Source organism: Mytilus galloprovincialis, chromosome 13 (assembly GCF_965363235.1).
Source record: "Mytilus galloprovincialis chromosome 13, xbMytGall1.hap1.1, whole genome shotgun sequence".
Classification (NCBI taxonomy): domain Eukaryota; kingdom Metazoa; phylum Mollusca; class Bivalvia; order Mytilida; family Mytilidae; genus Mytilus; species Mytilus galloprovincialis.
The window spans coordinates 11152160-11170673 of record NC_134850.1 but is presented as its reverse complement, the minus strand read 5'-3'; the positions used below and the strand labels follow the sequence as shown (position 1 = coordinate 11170673).

At 33.1% G+C, this 18514-nt stretch overlaps 1 protein-coding gene across 5 annotated transcripts in view; it reads left to right on the top strand.

Annotated features, from left to right (window-relative positions):
• LOC143056711 (uncharacterized) overlaps positions 1–18514 on the top strand; it is a 145291-nt gene that overhangs the window by 50871 nt on the left and 75906 nt on the right. For all 5 annotated transcript variants that reach the window (XM_076229857.1, XM_076229856.1, XM_076229854.1 and 2 more), the window contains one exon: positions 16557–17416. In XM_076229857.1, the coding sequence (XP_076085972.1) occupies positions 16557–17416 (860 nt within the window). The remainder of the gene's footprint in view (positions 1–16556; positions 17417–18514) is intronic.

The window sequence follows — 18514 nt, the reverse complement described above, 5'->3', positions numbered from 1 at the left end:
ACATTTGGATAACGGGAGGGGTGTGGATACATGAATAAGACAGCAACCCATAACTGTTTCAACATTTGGATAACGGGAGGGGTGTGGATACATGAATAAGACAGCAACCCAAAACTGTTTCAACATTTGGATAACGGGAGGGGTGTGGATACATGAATAAGACAGCAACCCAAAACTGTTTCAACATTTGGATAACGGGAGGGGTGTGGATACATGAATAAGACAGCAACCCAAAACTGTTTCAACATTTAGATAACGGGAGGGGTGTGGATACATGAATAAGACAGCAACTCAAAACTGTTTCAACATTTGGATAACGGGAGGGGTGTGGATACATGAATAAGACAGCAACCCAAAACTGTTTCAACATTTGGATAACGGGAGGGGTGTGGATTCATGAATAAGACAGCAACGCAAAACTGTTTCGACATTTGGATAACGGGAGGGGTGTGGATACATGAATAAGACAGCAACCCAAAACTGTTTCAACATATGGATAACGGGAGGGGTGTGGATACATGAATAAGACAGCAACCCAAAACTGTTTCGACATATGGATAACGGGAGGGGTGTGGATACATGAATAAGACAGCAACCCAAAACTGTTTCGACATATGGATAACGGGAGGGGTGTGGATACATGAATAAGACAGCAACCCAAAACTGTTTCGACATATGGATAACGGGAGGGGTGTGGATACATGAATAAGACAGCAACCCAAAACTGTTTCGACATATGGATAACGGGAGGGGTGTGGATACATGAATAAGACAGCAACCCAAAACTGTTTCGACATATGGATAGCGGGAGGGGTGTGGATACATGAATAAGACAGCAACCCAAAACTGTTTCGACATATGGATAACGGGAGGGGTGTGGATACATGAATAAGACAGCAACCCAAAACTGTTTTAACATTTGGATAACGGGAGGGGTGTGGATACATGAATAAGACAGCAACCCAAAACTGTTTTAACATTTAGATAACGGGAGGGGTGTGGATACATGAATAAGACAGCAACCCAAAACTGTTTCCACATATGGATAACGGGAGGGGTGTGGATACATGAATAAGACAGCAACCCAAAACTGTTTCGACATATGGATAACGGGAGGGGTGTGGATACATGAATAAGACAGCAACCCAAAACTGTTTCAACATATGGATAACGGGAGGGGTGTGGATACATGAATAAGACAGCAACCCAAAACTGTTTCAACATTTGGATAACGGGAGGGGTGTGGATACATGAATAAGACAGCAACCCAAAACTGTTTTAACATTTAGATAACAGGAGGGGTGTGGATACATGAATAAGACAGCAACCCAAAACTGTTTCAACATATGGATAACGGGAGGGGTGTGGATACATGAATAAGACAGCAACCCAAAACTGTTTCAACATATGGATAAATGGAAGGGTGTGGAAAACAAAACAAGTTTTTAAAAAAGATAGATGATTATTTGATTATATCTAGGTTTAAGATCAATGGGCAAGTGCTAAAATTGTATGTCATCTCAAAACTCAAAATTGTATGTCAACTCAAAATTGTGTGTCAACTCAAAATTGTGTGTCAACTCAAAATTGTATGTCTACTCAAAATTGTATGTCAACTCAAAATTATATGTCAACTCAAAATTGCCTGTCAACTCAAAATTGTATGTCAACTCAAAATTGTATGTCAACTCAAAATTTCCTCTTTTTATTTGATTGGTAAGTCGTGATTAATTTGCTTTGATACATTGACTAGTAGACTTGTTTATAATGTTCATCAGTTTCTAAAGAGAATATGCATGTCATCGCTATAATGAAGTGAAATTCCCTAGTTAACTCAGGATTATTGAAACAGAACCAATTTATTTTGATAGATTTTTCTCCATTAAAGGTTGCAAAGGTATATATATGTTATTTCTGATCAATAACTCTAATCAAAGCTGGAGCTTCATTAGAATTCTAGGACTGATCGGAGATTGGTCACGGTTCACCAATCATGGTCTTTATCTACTTTATCTTTGTTCTTGATTTTCGAGGTTGATTAAGTTTATCGGGGATAATGCACGTTTGGTATTCACAAATTACGATTTTATTTGTCTTCCGATGATGTTTCATTTATATACCTTGGTTACGACCTTTACTGTTTATCTTCTTTTCCTTTGATCTGGTTTATCTAATTATCAGTGAGAGAATAAAAAATGGGTTCTGTAATCTTTTTTTAGAACGTGTCAAAAGTGACAATGAATACATCAATTATTAAAAAACGCCTGTGTTTGTAATGTTGACTTTTCATCTTTATAATCTGCTGATTTTATGAAAAAGGGGGAAAGGGGGGGGGGGGGGGGGGGGGGGAGGGAGTGAAAACATTGATTTCATTATCTTTTTTTAAGACCATGTTTGTGGGCACTTGAATCAATTATTAAAACACCTCTGTATTATTGATTATAGTATGAATTTTTTTTTTTGTGATCTATTTTTAGCCTGTGTTTGTTGTGACAATGGTTAAAGAAAGCCCATTCTTGATTGGTTGCTTTTGACTGTTTCAACAAAATCTGTTCAGTGAGGGTAAAAAAAAACAGCACTATCTGTAGAATCATATCCGTTTTTGAGACCCTTCAGTTTGTTGTGACAATGATTTACATAAATAAGCAATCATTGAAAAGTGACCCTGCTTTTCTGACTACTGTTTTCTTTTTTCCTCTTTGATCTTTTGATTTTATCAGTGATAGTACTATGAACAAGATTTTTAAATTTCTTTCTTTTCCATGTTTGTTGTGACAATTAATAAATATTAGAAATAACGAATTTATTTCAACAGTTATTTAAAAAAATACTCTGTTGTACATGTACTGGTACTTTTCCCGCCTTTTGATCAGCTTATCTCATCAGAGAAATGTTGTTTATTTTTAGACCGTTTGTTGTGACAATAAAAAAGATAAATAAGGAACGTTAATTACATCAATTACCCTATTTGTACTGACTACTATTGATAGTGCCAAGAAATGGATCTCTTTATCTATTTTTAGACCGAAGTTTGTTTGTTGTGACTTGTGTTAACTATTAACAGGGGGGGAAAGGGGGGGGGGGGGGGCAGTGAAAAAACTATGTGAATTAAGTTTTTTATCCTACATCACTTTTGATGTTCTCCTTTAATGTGAAAGTGAGAAAAGTGATATTGTTTTGGCCTGCATCAATTGTTAAAAAACACCTGTCTGTATTGACTCAAGTTTTAACTCTTTCTTTTGATCTGTTAATCTAATATTTATCATCGAGTGTATGAAAAAATGTATTTTGTAAACTATTATTTTTTGTGACAATGAATTACTTGAAAAAGGAACTTGCATAAAAAAGCCTATGCTGTATATATGACGTACTGACTACTATTGACTTTTTCATCTTTTTGATCTAATCTTATCCTTTATTATATGCCCAAAGAATTGTTGATTTAGTTTTTAATAGACATGTTTTTTTGTGACATACATGAATAAGAAACGTAATTTCATCAATTATTAAAAAGTGACTGTTGTACTGGATACTATGAACTTTTTTCTCCCTTTTAATAAAACATCAGGCGAGATAGCAAAAATTTCATTATTCATTTTTGTTGCCGTGTTTGTTATGACAATTGTATCAATTATTAAAAAACAACTATGAATCGTACGATTGACTTTTAATTGAATTATAATCCTGGTACCTTTGATAACTATTTTAAACCTTTTGATCAACTGATTTTATCCAGTGTGAGAGTACAAAGAAATTGAATTTATTATCTATTTTTAGACTGTTTGTTGTGACAATGAATGAGGAACTTGCATCAATAATTTAAAAACGCCCCTGCTGAATAACTAAAATATCTCTGAGTACTATAAATAAGATAAAGAAATGTTTTATGTTATCTTGGCAACTAACCACAAAACATCATCATTTAGACAGTACATTATAAATGGCATGTTTTCTTTTATGAGTGGGACTTTTTATAGCATTCTTGGTTGAATTTAGTAACTTTGAAATTAATAAACAACGGGATCAATACTTTAGGGACGACATCGAAAGATTGATGTAGGATAAAAAAACTTAAATCAAATAGTTTGGGGATGGGGGTGGGGGTGGGGGTCAACATTGCTGCAAGTTTTGTTAATCCCAAATCGATTTTACATATATCCATATAGGTCAATCAATTTTTCCCAAATTAAGTTAAGGGGGGGGGGGGGGTGTCAGTGAAAAAACTATGTGAATTAAGTTTTTTATCCTACATTGAACTTTTGATGTCGTCCCTTAAACATTATTAAAGATATAAGAAATTAACTACTCATTGTTGAAGGCCCTATAGTTGCCTATATATGCTAACGTCCACTTCATTGGAACTTTGATGGATCATAGGCTGTTTCATTGGCAATCATAGAAATAAGAAGATGTGGTATGAGTGCCAATGAGACAACTCTCTATCCATGTCACAATTTGTAAAAGTACACCATTATAGGTCAAAGTATGGCCTTCAACATAGAGCCATGGCTCACACCGAACAGCATGCTTCAAAGGGCCCCAAAAAGGACTAGTGAAAAACCATTAAAACAGGAAAACAAACTGTCTAAAATATTATTGTGTATTTTTTTCTTCCTTCCATTTAGAAGATTAAAAGAATTCTCAGACAATTTTTTCTGTCCCTTAATTGAGTTTATAAAATATATTTTGAATTCTAAGCTTGCATTTATAGAGCCATCTTTTGTTTTCAAGTTTATCAGAAGATTGATAGAATGGTATTGATATAATTCTGACCTGAATCCAGTGAAGAAAATAAGAAAGAATTTGCAGACAATTTTTTTCAATCTCAAGATTTATATTAAAAAAAAAATTCTCTGAATTTAATCATTATTAATGAAATCGCAGTCAAAAATGCATACAAAAGTTTCTAATTTCAAATGAGCACAAGCAAGAAAATTAGACACTATAATTTAGATTCATTGCCAAAGTCGGAAATGACACTACCAGCAAATTGAATGAAAGTTGATATTAGTGACTTCAAGAAAATATTGATATTTGAATTGTTGACATAGTATTAAAGGAAATCTACATGTTTTTATAAGAAATCACTTTTAAAAGAATTGACTTTAGAAATTCGATGGATCTGATGTTTTAAAAAATCAATCTTAACCCGACTTACTTCAAACATTTTTCTTTGAAATTTGTAACAATTGAACAACAGCTTGCTATTGAAATATTTTGATATTTAAAGCTTTGAGAAGTATGTAGGTTTAAACCGTTTTTAGAAGGTCCAAATAAAATCTTACAATCAAAATCAATCATAAGTTATACATAAATTAGAATTTTATTGTTTCATTCATTCAAAGAATTGTTCCTTGAATGAAGAAATAATACAGAGGTATAAAAAAATGGTCGAAAAACTTGAGCATTTTACCATGATGAAGCATTTTGAAACTCTTTAATTTTTTTTTTATATTAAGCTACTGTATTTTGTATGGTGAAGACTAAAGAGACTAAAGACATTTAAATATTAGATAAATTATAAATTTTTCGAAAGTTTTTCATATGCAGACTTTGGCAAAACCATGAAATGAAATATCCAAGAAAATTTGATTTTTCATGAATTCATGAAAAAACGATACAGCGTAAATTAAATTGATCTACAATATTTGAATTGGCATACAATTTAGATGACTTGCATTACAATTTTGACAGTAATATGTGGTACAGGTTGAATAAATGTTGATGAAAATGATTCATTACATGCTAAATTGTTCTTTTTTGAGAAACAATTGAGAAAAAAATTAATAATTCCTAACATATTAAGGGAATTATGTTTGCTGAAATAAAATCTTCCCCTCAGGATAGTTGATACTTTTTCAACTCGATATGAATCTATTTCCAGTAAAAAATAATATTATTGAGGAAAGACAATAGAATTGACATTTTCTTAATTTCTCTTGATACAATAATTCAATAATTTGCAGTCTTTACACAGTAAAAATTGTCAATTATTCATACTTTACTGTCCTATAACTTATCAAACGATGCGACAATTGCCTTGACAACCAATCAAATGATGCGACAACTGCCTTGGCAATAAGCTGAACGACAAAAAATGATAAGATTTAACATATAATTTGATACAAGATGTCTGAGTTTAATAATTATCTCTATGAAATATTGTTTTATCTTTCTTGACTTTATATTATTAACGATTGGGTACACTTTGCAATTGTCTGGAAACTTTATTTGATGTTTTCAGTGCTGCTAGGTTTAATTTGTAAGACAGTATGCATGCACCCAATAACAAGGGAGAACAAATAAGTACTTTTAATGTCTAACCAACAATACAATATAAATTTGTTGGGGGGTAAAATTGTGCTTTAGGCCTTTGTATTCAATAGTTGATATAAGCCAATTCTAATCTTTGTCAGAGGGAAAATGCCAATTTCTTTTTATAAAGTTTCAATTTTAGAAAGGTTTGTTATAAATCATGCCAGTACCGTAGCACTCATAAACTACTGAGCAGATGATGGTTGGGAACTGATAGTCCACCAGCAGTGGTGTCCACCCTGAGGGCAGTATAATATAAACAAAACTTTATAAATCATGCCAGTACCGTAGCACTCAAACTACTGAGCAGATGATGGCTTGGGGAACTGTTAGTCCACCAGCAGTGGTGTCCACCCTGAGGGCAGTATAATATAAACAAAACTTTATAAATCCAGCCAGTACCGTAGCACTCAAACTACTGAGCAGATGATGGCTTGGGGAACTGTTAGTCCACCAGCAGTGGTATCCACTCTGAGTGGTGTATAATATAAACAAAACTTTATAAATCATGCCAGCACTGTAGCACTCAAACTACTGAGCAGATGATGGCTTGGGGAACTGATAGTCCACCAGCAGTGGTATCCACTCTGAGTGGTGTATAATATAAACAAAACTTTATAAATAATGCCAGAACCGTAGCACTCAAACTACTGAGCAGATGATGGCTTGGGGACCAGCAGTGGTATCCACCCTGACAGCTGTATAAAATAAACATTACTTTATATTTTCATGCCTTCAAAACACTTTTCTGAATTAAGTAACCTTCATTGACTCACTGTTAGGGGTTTGTCAATATTTAAGATGGTTAAAATTTGCTGCATCATTCTTGATTCAAAGTTATTTAAATTTATAGTTGACATGATGGTTTTATTGTCATTTCTGTTTGGAAGGGAACAACAAAACATTAAATAATTTAAATATTGCTAAGGTGAGAATACGATTCCTGACAGATTTAACAGCGGTATTAATGTTTTGTAGTAAATTTAATTTTCACTAATAATTCTGGTCATAAAAAGCAATTCAAATTTGTGTCATGGTTAATATTACTTTTAATTTTTTATAAATCAATTATTTTTATCACTGATCCGATGTTAGATTATACATTAATAAGTTTTATCACTTTCATTAAGTTTTTTTTATTTGTCGTCTCATGAATATGCATGACTTGTAACCATCAGGGTACTTTGAGAATCAGGTCTTATATATTGATCTGGACCTGTTTTTTACAAATGAGCTGGATTGGTTTACTCTAGGGCAATGGGGTGTAATAGAAAAACAAAGAATATGGGGTATACATCTACTGACACAAAATCAGTTAATGCACAACAAAAAAACACATAGATGTTAGCAAAGGAACAGTGCTTTAATTGCATCTCAAAGTCACAGTGAGGCATTCAACACAGAGCTAAACAAAAATACTCTAACCTCACTGCAAGTTTAATACGGCCCCTAGCAAAGGTTTGATTACCTAATCAGAAACAGTAGAATCTTGGTGTGATGTGAGAACAATTTGTGACAAGGAAATGTACAGGGAAAGTGATACTGAATTCCAATGTCTTCTTACTAGGTATTATGCATTGTTATGGTACTTTGAGAATATTTGCCACTTGCTGTTGGGCAAACAATTATTCATTTGTTCTTCAGTTGTTTTTATACGACCGCAAACATTTTTTGGGGATTGTATAATGGTATGATGTCGTTGTCTGCATCTGCGTCATCGTCAAAAGACGAATTGGTTTACAGACAATAACTTAAGTTTAAGTGAAAGGATCTCTATGGAATTGTTAAAGAATGTTCAATACCATAAAAAGAATGTTGGGATTGTTTATGGGGATGATGGTTCCAACCTTTGAGGAAAAAGGGCCATAAACAAGCATTTTTCTAGTTGCAGGATAATAACATGTGTATAAGTATTTCGATTGCTCTAAAATTGTACCACAATGTTTAATACCACAAATAGAAGATTGGGGTTATGGGGCCAATAGTTTAGGAATTAAGGGCCAAAAAGGGGCTAAAAACAGCATTTTTCTTGTTTCCAGACAATAACTTAAGTGTAAGTGTATGGATGACTCTGACATTGTACCAAAAGGTTCTATATAACAAAGAGAAGGCTGGGATTGAGTTGGGGGGTTAATTGCCTAAAGGTCTGTGGTTCCCTGTAGGCATACTGCTTCCTCCACCAATAAACACTGAGCACCATGAAATAGCACAGTCGTACTGGAAGTGGCATTTAACACCAATCAATCAATCAGTAGTATTGCATGCTATTACAACAATTTCTTTTTCTTTGTCTGATTTTGAATTGGTAGATGATAACAGACTTTTACATAGACCATGCAGTTTGACTGTTATTTAAGTTTGAAGTCCATGTTAAGCATAATGTTTATGTGTTCACATGTTACATGGAGTTTGTATAAATAAAGGCTGATATTGCTTTTAACCCTAGGGTTTATTATAACATTTGGTTTACACAATAAATAAGTGTATCAGATATATTGACTTTGTGGATTATACATTTTGTGTGTTAATGTTTGTTTTATTGAAAATATTTTCTTAAAAGGTTGTTTATAGATCCAAAAGCCTCTGAAGTCTAAGTCAAGAACATATTTTTATATTAAGAACTTTATAGATCCAAAAATCCCTGAAGAGAAGAAATTTGTGGGATATTCAATGTTACAACGTTAACTGACATCTGGCTTTCTAATTAAATTTTATATTTTAGTCTTTCTCTAACTTTAGGTCTTTTTCGTTTTTGGTGTCATTTTCAATTTTCACATGTGCTTTCTTGTAGGGCTTTTTTGATGGTAAAAAAAATAAACACCAAAAATTATCTTTTTTTGCTCACTGTGGCCCATTCTGGAAATGTTGACAATATATTGACGAATAACAAATTAAAAACAGACAATAGTTTGGTATCTCTTTGACAAATACTGTAGATTCATTATTAATTGCATACAAATTTTCATAGATTAAGGGGGAATAAGTTAACCAGGAAATTAAATGCTCAACTAAGAATAAATTTTCTATTTGGATTTATACAGACTTTGGCAAAACCATGAAGTCAAATATCCATGCAATTTTCCCTCAAAAATTGGTATCCATGAAAATGAATAATTCCACAGTACTGGGTACCCTACACATTTATTGATAACATCAGGATATTTGCAGACTGACAATTTAAGTACTCTGACTACCATTATTTATTTAATTGATCCGAGTGAGATATGAAATATTCTTCCCATCAAGTCATGATAGGAATCAGTTTATCAAATATATGAAAATTAAAATGATCAATTTATTCGAAATATCTGTAGGATATTAATATTTATCAGTAAATAAAAGTCATACCCATGACATTTAATCATCTCTCTTTGAAGGTTACTCTAGTTTATGGGTTGAAGTCACCAAAATATATGGCAAGTCATTTACCAATCTTTATCTGTCATGAAGGTGGGAAGAGATTTGTTCCAACATACTATAGATTCGTTCATTGTGCAAAACTTGCTTTTCATGGATATTTGATTTGCGGGTTTGCCGAAGTCTGTATATACTCAGGTAGAAAATTTGCAATGCATTAAATTGAACATATGAGTTTGTGATTCAACTGTACCTGCGAAAAACCCCAAAATTGGTATCCTACGAATAATGAATTGACAGTATATATATTAAAAGTATCATTGAGATCCAGTGAGATTTATATTCCCTTTTGGTAGGCCACAAGTGATAGTGGTTCAACATTGGTATATCAGTGTTCTCCCCAGATATTTCATTTAGCATTCTGGTAAACAGGGGTAATTGAAATACCATCTTGTTTCTAAAAATTATAGCATCACATCCATAACATAATCTATAAGAAACCGGTGCCACTTCAGATAGCATCACATTTAAGATTATAGCTTTCAGATAGCATCACATTTAAGTTTATAGCATCACATTACCATAATGCTTAAAAAGGCCATGTGGAGAATACTGGTATAGTTGTGATGATTTAGTATAGAAATTGTATCTTGAATGCCCTCTTCAAAACCAGTGACATCCATATCCCCAGGACTTTTCTTTATTAGAAATCATGAGTGATTTTGATAAATCTTTTTAATTTATCTTCAAAATCATCTTGATACTCAGTGAGTTCTATGGCTGCATGAATTTATTGTAATACAAATCATGCGTGTAATTTTTGTCCAGAATGTTTGCAGTGCAGGGTCCTGGATGTATGCAGTGCAGGGTCCTAGATCTATGCAATGCAGAGTCCTGGATGTATGCAGTGCAGAGTCCTAGATCTATGCAGTGAAGGGTCCTGGATGTATGCAGTGCAGGGTCCTAGATCTATGCAGTGCAGAGTCCTGGATGTATGCAGTGCAGGGTCCTAGATCTATGCAGTGAAGGGTCCTGGATGTATGCAGTGCAGGGTCCTAGATCTATGCACTGTAGGGTCCTGGAAAACTAGTTAGGCACTGATGTCCCACTTTAGTACATGCAGTCAAAATTTAGAATGTATGTGAAATGTTGTGTTGTTCATAATCAGGTCTTAATTTTCTTGTTTAAAATGTTTTACATTTGCCATTTCAGGGTCTTTTATAGACTGCAATGAGGTATGAGTTTTGCCCATTATTAAAGGCTGTACTGTGAGTGACCTAAAGTTGTTAACTTCAATGTCATTAGTTCTCTGTTTGAGTCTCAGTTGTCTCTATGGCAATCAATCATACAACATCTAATAAATTTGTATTCCCCACCTATGCATGGACATTATGTTTTTTTGGTATGTGCATCCTTTTGTTCCGTCCGTCAAGATTCAGGTTAATTAGTTTTTGGTTAAGGTAGTTTTGATGACGTTGAAGTCCAATCAACTTGAAACTTAGTACATGTACCCATGTTCCCAGCTATGCTATGATCTGCTGATTTTAATGCCAAATTAGAGTTTTGAACCCAATTTCACGATCCAGTGAATATGTAAAAATGTAAAATGATAGTGAGAGTGAGGCTTCGTGTACATTGGACATATTCTTGTTTTATCTGATTAGTCATAACCATAATGCAGTTGTCCAGACACAAGTCCATTTATAGTACAAATGTATTAAGATCTCTAGAATTGATAATGGTTTTTCTCCAGACATATTGAATTTCCCAGACTCCGGCTGGATAGATAGAGTGTCAAGACAAGTAACTATCTATTGGTTTACAAATTTCCAAGATTTATTTTCATACAGCTGCAAATGCTTGTTAGTTAAACAAAGATAAAAACAAGAAGATGATTGTCAATGAGATAAAAGAGGGACGAAAGATACCAGTGGGACATTAAAACTCATAAATCAAAATAAAGTGACAATTAAAGCCCTGGCTAAAAAAGAAAAAGACATTATTAACAATGGTACTCAAAACACAACATAGAAATATAAAGACAATAAAGACCACCCTTAAACAACCTGAACCCCCACCAGAAACTGGGGGAGATCTCATGTGCTCTGGAAGGGTAAGCAGATCCTGCTCCACAACTAGAGAACAAATGACATTAAAGTTGCATTACTATCTGTCACTTTTCAAGGACAGCTAATGTTTGGTATTTTGTACAAATTATATAACAAATAAGCTAGTAATACTAATTGTTTCAATAATATTTTGACTACTGCGATTAATTGGCCATGAAAACTCTAGCCTATAGGTAAAAGATAATTATTTTTGACCAGTCAGATTAAATTGACTGTAAAATGTTTTGCCTGCAGGTGAAAAGTAGTGGGTCATCCTTATTATCATAGTGACCATCGTTTGCACCTGTCCTCAGGTAGACACTGGACATTTGACAGATAACAGCCTCGCCTTCATAAGGGAATAAGTTTGACCATGATGGGTTTGTTAATGAAATTGTCAGATTTAACTGATTTATAATGGATTAGACATAGTGTGTTGTCAATGACTGAACAAAAGATGACCTGCGGATAAGGCCGATAAGGCCGTGTTTCTATTAAAGTAAATGGATTGTCATGATAAAGGGACTTTGTCCTTCGATTAGTTGGGGACGTGATTATTAAGTATTAACTGGCCTGGGATAGAATTTAATGGAAAATAAATAGGTCTTAATTAATTTCTTGCTAAAGAAGGATTAAAAATTCCTTTGATTTTTGATATGTTTAGTCAATAAAGTCTAAAGGGAGATATAAGAAATGATCTTTCTTCCTAGAACTAAAAATGGAAAAATGAAAATTATCACAATTTGTTAAAAAAAAACCAATTGTCTTTATATATTATAGATGTTTGCCTTTTTAAACATATATTTAACTTTAATTTGATTAAGTTTAGTTTCAGGCCTTAGGGAGCATAATACAAACAGACAATATGAGGACTTTTTATGAAAGAACCCAACAATACAACAACAAAAAACATTAGATTTTGATTTGTTTCAAAAATTACTTTTACAAAAAAATTCTGGAGAAAAAAGGGTGGCCTAAATGTTTATTGATATTTGGTGAAGTCTGCTACGCTTTTAAAATTCAAAGCAGTTTGGTAGTTAAAAAGATGGCCTGAGTTGTTAACTGTTAATTTGTCACATCTGCTTTTACAGAAGGTAACAGCTAATTACCTACAATAAGAAGGGGTTTTAACTTTGCTGTGGTCATTTTCAAATATGACAAATAACCAACATCTGTCACTTTCTTATTAGAAATGTTACTAATCTGGTTATTGGACCCTGGTTTCCTAAACTATGAACTGGTGAAATTTGAAATTTTATAAATAAGTTGGTGCATGGTTAATTAACTCTTCAAAGCTCCTTTCAGTACAAGGAAACATATATTAGTTCAATTTGGTAACCTGATGAAGAATAATGCCAAAGAAAAATACGTTAAATTTTTTGCATGAAAAAATTGGAACAGTAAATTTTATTCAGGTTAATTTAAATTCTTAAAATATTGATATGTGATGGTGTTACCAAGTTTAATTTGTTTCATCGTGTAATGAACTTTGTATTTACAGAAAATGATCAAGTGTTGAAATGTTTGTTTTTAATTGTTGAAATACAATATTATATGATATTTATCATGTTTGATAATATTTGAAAATTGTTTCTCCTCCAAATGAAAATATTTAATTCCTAACGGAGCAATGAACTCACGGCAGTAGTTTTTGATATAAAATTGAAAGACCGTGGTCGTTTGATCTCATTGATTAGTGTTTTCGTATTTCATTATAGTTAAGTGGTCTCTTCGGTTTTCTGCAAAGCCTAAGGTGGCTTCTGGGTAAAAAGCAACGATTTTAATATTTACAAAACTTACTATATTTATAAAAATCACAAATCCATATGGGATTGTTCGCAAATACCTGTCATTTGAACCGTGCCCCCTGGTGTCACAATACAAAGATGAGAAAACAATGATGCTATCATCTTTATAATATTGTGGTCATATGGGGTTTGGAGAGATGACTTTGAAATGAGGCCCTAGAGGGTCTATTTGATAATGGGAAAATGTCATCCAGGATGGAAATAATATTTTTAGATTTCAAAGTTAATGATTAATAAGCAAAATAAGCAAAGCAGAATTGGCTGTAATTTGATATGAGACTGCATAAATTTACTATCTTTAATTATGTGTATATATACTGGACGCCTGTGGGTGCGGGAATTTCTCGCTGCATTGAAGACCTGTTGTGACCTTCTGCTGTTGTCTGTTCTATGGTCGGGTCGTTGTCTCTTTGACACATTCCCCATTTCCATTCTCAATTTTATTTATAAATATGTTAAAGGAGAATAATTATTTGTTTTCTTTTGAGAACACATTGTTGAATCTGAGACTGTAATGTTTTAAATATTTGAATTATGGTTAGAATTGAGATGGGATATGTTTGGCAAGAAAACGAATGAATTTGAAAATATGAAAACATCATATATGTATCAAGCATTTAATTATTCAGCTATCATATACAATGATTTAGGTGCAGACATAAAAAAAATCTGAATTTGGACAGTTGATTCAGAATTTTAAATATTAAACCAAATACAGGCAATATTGCACTGAACCAAGTTATTGCAATATTTTGCCCATTTACACTGCATGAGTACAATGGGATTGAACACTTGCTTACATGGCCTGAGTAGGACAATACATTATAATTCTACAAATTTATTTGAAGTTGGCCTAGTTATGGACCCTCAGTACAATTTTTAGTAGGAATTCAGTCCCCTCGTAACAATTTTTATAAGGTGTTGACAAAAACCGGCCCTATTTTCACCATGTAGAACTTAAAAATGACCTCTTATAGACCCTCTTTATAATTTATGAATGAATTTAGTCGCCTTATACGACCTCAAAGGGTGCATTAGTGGGTTTGTTAACTTTTATGGTTGTAGATTTGAAATTGATGATTAATTCTATTTCATGTGTGAATTGGGACTTTGAAGTGTACCTTCTATTCATGTACTATCTAGAGAGAAACAGAATGGTATTGAAGTCTCCACAAAAGGAGAAAATAAAAGTCCTTTAGAGTTATAATTCACCCATAAATCTCTTTTAGTGTTAAATTCTTTGATCGCTCAAGTTCAACACGAAAGGTATTAAGGAAACAAGAATTAAAAAATACTTTTATGGACGATTTGGGATAAATAGTGATAGTAATTTTATGGAAGATAGTAAAATTAAAAATGGAATTTTGTGGTTTTATAATTTATGTAAAAAACTTAAGATGACGAGCAAACAAAAAGTTTTTGAAGTCTATTTATGATGCAGTAAGGCTTTTAATACCCTTTTGAAAGTTTGTAAGGAGTGTTTAAAAATAGAAGAGCAGGGCCTTTTGCAGAAATTCACGATTACATGCAGATTATAGTGATTCAATTTATTCATTGGTTGGAAATGATTTTTCATTCACTATCTATGAGATCTTATGGGTGGCCAGATTGAAATTTTTTCTCAAATGATAATGGGTTTTGATAAAGTGCATTAACATGCAGTAAATTTTAAACTTTTTATTTGCATGCATTTATTTGCTTTTATCATTTATGGCAGATCTATATTCACAAGGGCTTAAAGTGGTCTCGCAATTATGTATAAAATAATAAGATGTGGTGTGATTCGGTTGCCAATGAGATACCAATCTACCAAAGTTCACATGAAGTAGATATAAGCAATTATATGCAACTGTACTGCATTCAACAAGGAGAAAAAAAATTATACAGTATAAATCAGAGCTATAAAAGAAATGACTCGAAAAATGAGTTTTTGGTCTAAGTAATTCATCGTAACAGGGAGCACTAGCCGGTCAACTCTGAGGTGGGGTGTTTGAAATCTTCTTGTGGTGAGGTCCATGCTGTTTACAGCTAGGTATTGCCTGTTCTGAAGGTTGTAAAGTTGCCTCTGAGTACTCATGAGCTTGCTCTACCAATAGAAATTGTCTGCCATGATATTGTTGACAGCTTCTGTAGGGATTGCCTCTTCTGAAGGTTGTAAAGTTCCCTCTGAGTACTCATGGGCTTCCTCGATCTACCAATAAAAAATGGCTGCCTTGATATTGGAAAGATTTGATAAACATTTTTATGAATAGAATTTACTGAGGCTAGCTGAAGTTCACCACAATTAGTTTAGTTATGGTATAGTTTTACAAATAGATCTTTTCCATCTGATCCATCTCATGGAAGATAAAAAAAAATATAATTCACTCAGACAAATTAAAAGCTGGAATAAGATCCTTGTCAAGCACTTAAATCTAGGATTTCTTATAATGAATTGTAATTTTCTTCAGGTCTTTTAGCTCAAGTATCATATTTTTTAAGGAAATTTGTATAAAACTGATCATTAACTATGTTTCCTTGTATCAGATATATCTAAAAGATCAAATGAATTGTGCTGAGGTAACAGTTTGTATCAGTCAAACTTAAAGTCTGAAAATTTCACTGGTTCAGGATTTTCAATCTCTGGTTTATGATTTTCAATTTGAGGTTCTGGACTTTCAATCTCTGTTTATAAGGTTAAATAAGTTCACTTGCTTATTATTTGATCGCTGTTAGTAAAAGAAAAAAAATTAGAAAGAGAGGAAAAGGAAACACTCTTACATATCCTCAATCAATAGATATAGGAAGATGTGGTGTGAGTGCCAATGAGACAACTCTCCATTAAAAAAATTTGTTCTTAAAAAGTATATTTTTTCTTTTGTTTAGTTGCTTGCTGTATGAAAGAAACTGAACTTTTCATCCTAAAAAGAAAAAGAAAACTTCTTTATTCAAATCATATTCTATTCTAATGTTTGTATTATTCTTTCAGTTACTGCCCAGAACACAAGTGGAAAAGATCAAAGTTTAAACCAGGGAAGAAATCCATTTTCAAAGAGGCTCAGAAAAAAGAAAAAGAAGGCACCGATCAACAACAGGCAAGTGATCAGGCTGGGCAACAGGTAGACCAAGGTGCAGATGAAGTGGTCAATGAACCTGACGATGATCCTGATGATGGGGATGACGAAGGGGAAGAGGATCAAATTGAAGATGATGACGATGGAGATGTAGACGATGGAGATGAAGACGATTTAGATGAAGGAGAAGACAATGATGAGGAAATTACTGAAGATGATGAAGCAGCCGACGCCATTGACCACGAGCAGACAACTCAAGTGTCTACAGTGGCTTCGCAAAGTACTCAGGAAAAAGACTACTCTCAGAACAGTATTGAATCGTGTAAAAAGAGTCCTGCTAGAAAAAGTCCCCAAGGAGTTGATAAAAGTAAAAGTCAAGGTTTAGATCTGCAACAGAGTGAGACAAGTTTGCTGAATGAATTTCAGGTTGAAAAGCAAAATGAAGAAAAGAAAGATTTTATCATCGAACAGAAAAATGTTGATGGAAAGAAAGATTTCAGTAATGATCTGAAAAATGGTGAAGGAAAGAAAGATTTCAGTCCTGAACTGAAAAATGATGACTCAATGAAAGCTGGCTGTGATAACAAGGATTCCCCTCATATAGAGAAAAAAAATGATGGAAAGAAACATTTCAGTAATGGACTACAACATGGTGGTTGTGATAAACAAAAATCGCCTCATATAGAAAAATATAATAGTAGAAATAATGACAGTCTAGAAGTAGCGAGTCGATTAAGTGATTCTTGTATAGGATCTGCCTCCAATTCGTCTAAAGGTGGGGAATGAAGTTGTTTATTGTTACTTGTAATTTTAGTAACAGAAATGAAATCTTGCCATTATTCATCCATTAGTATTCATGGTCAATTTTATGAACTGATGCTCAATTTTGCATCAGAATTCTAATTTGGAGACTTGAAATAAATTTTTCAATTTTAAAGTTTCAGACTTTGGGCAATTAAAAGCATTTTAGTTTAAAATGGTTCTTTTCATATTTTAAAAGTACTTGAACTGCATTTGCATACCACTTCTTAATTAAAAAAAGAAAACAGATTTGTTTCTTTAGTGGGAGGATAGAGTAATTTTAAACTGAGTCCAAAATAATTGACAGGAAATCTGATTTCTTGAATGAAAATATTAATTTGCAAAGAAAAAAATTAAATGGTCACTTGATTTACTGGATGAAAACGGGTCAAGGATCATCAGTTTATATTTTCAATTGCAGTTAAATTCAATATAAACATCACCAATTTGTAGCACTTAAAAAAGCTGTTGACTTTTTTTTTTTTTTATTGTTGGCCAAATTCTATAGGGATATATATATGCGTTTGAAAAACTTAAGGACTAAAGATTTAATATCAGATTATACTTTAAACATTTCCAATTTAAGTTGAACTTTGTGGTTGATTCCCTTTAAAACTTTCACCTAAAGAAGTATACACTTCCATAAAATCCTTAGATTGGACCTTTGTACAATTATTGCGATTGATTCCTACCCCCTTGAATTAGAAAAATTCATATCCAAAAAGTCTGGAGTCTGTTTCACTAAAAAACTTATGACTAAGATTGATCTTAAGTCATGAACAATTCAGTATACTAACGACTGATCATAGTCCTAAGTTTTTTCGTGAAACCGACTCCTGGGTACTAAGCTGTAGTATCATAACATAAAAAAGAATTGATCTATAAGGGCTGGTATAATATAAAGTTTTCATTTCTGGTACAGAATGATCTGAATCTTGTTATATTACTGCATGTGTTACATTACTGTTGGAATAAATGTTGATGACTGCATGCTCCCTTTTATTAGCTCACCTGGCCCGAAGGGCCAAGTGAGCTTTTCTCACCACTTGGCGTCCGTCGTCCGTCGTCGTCG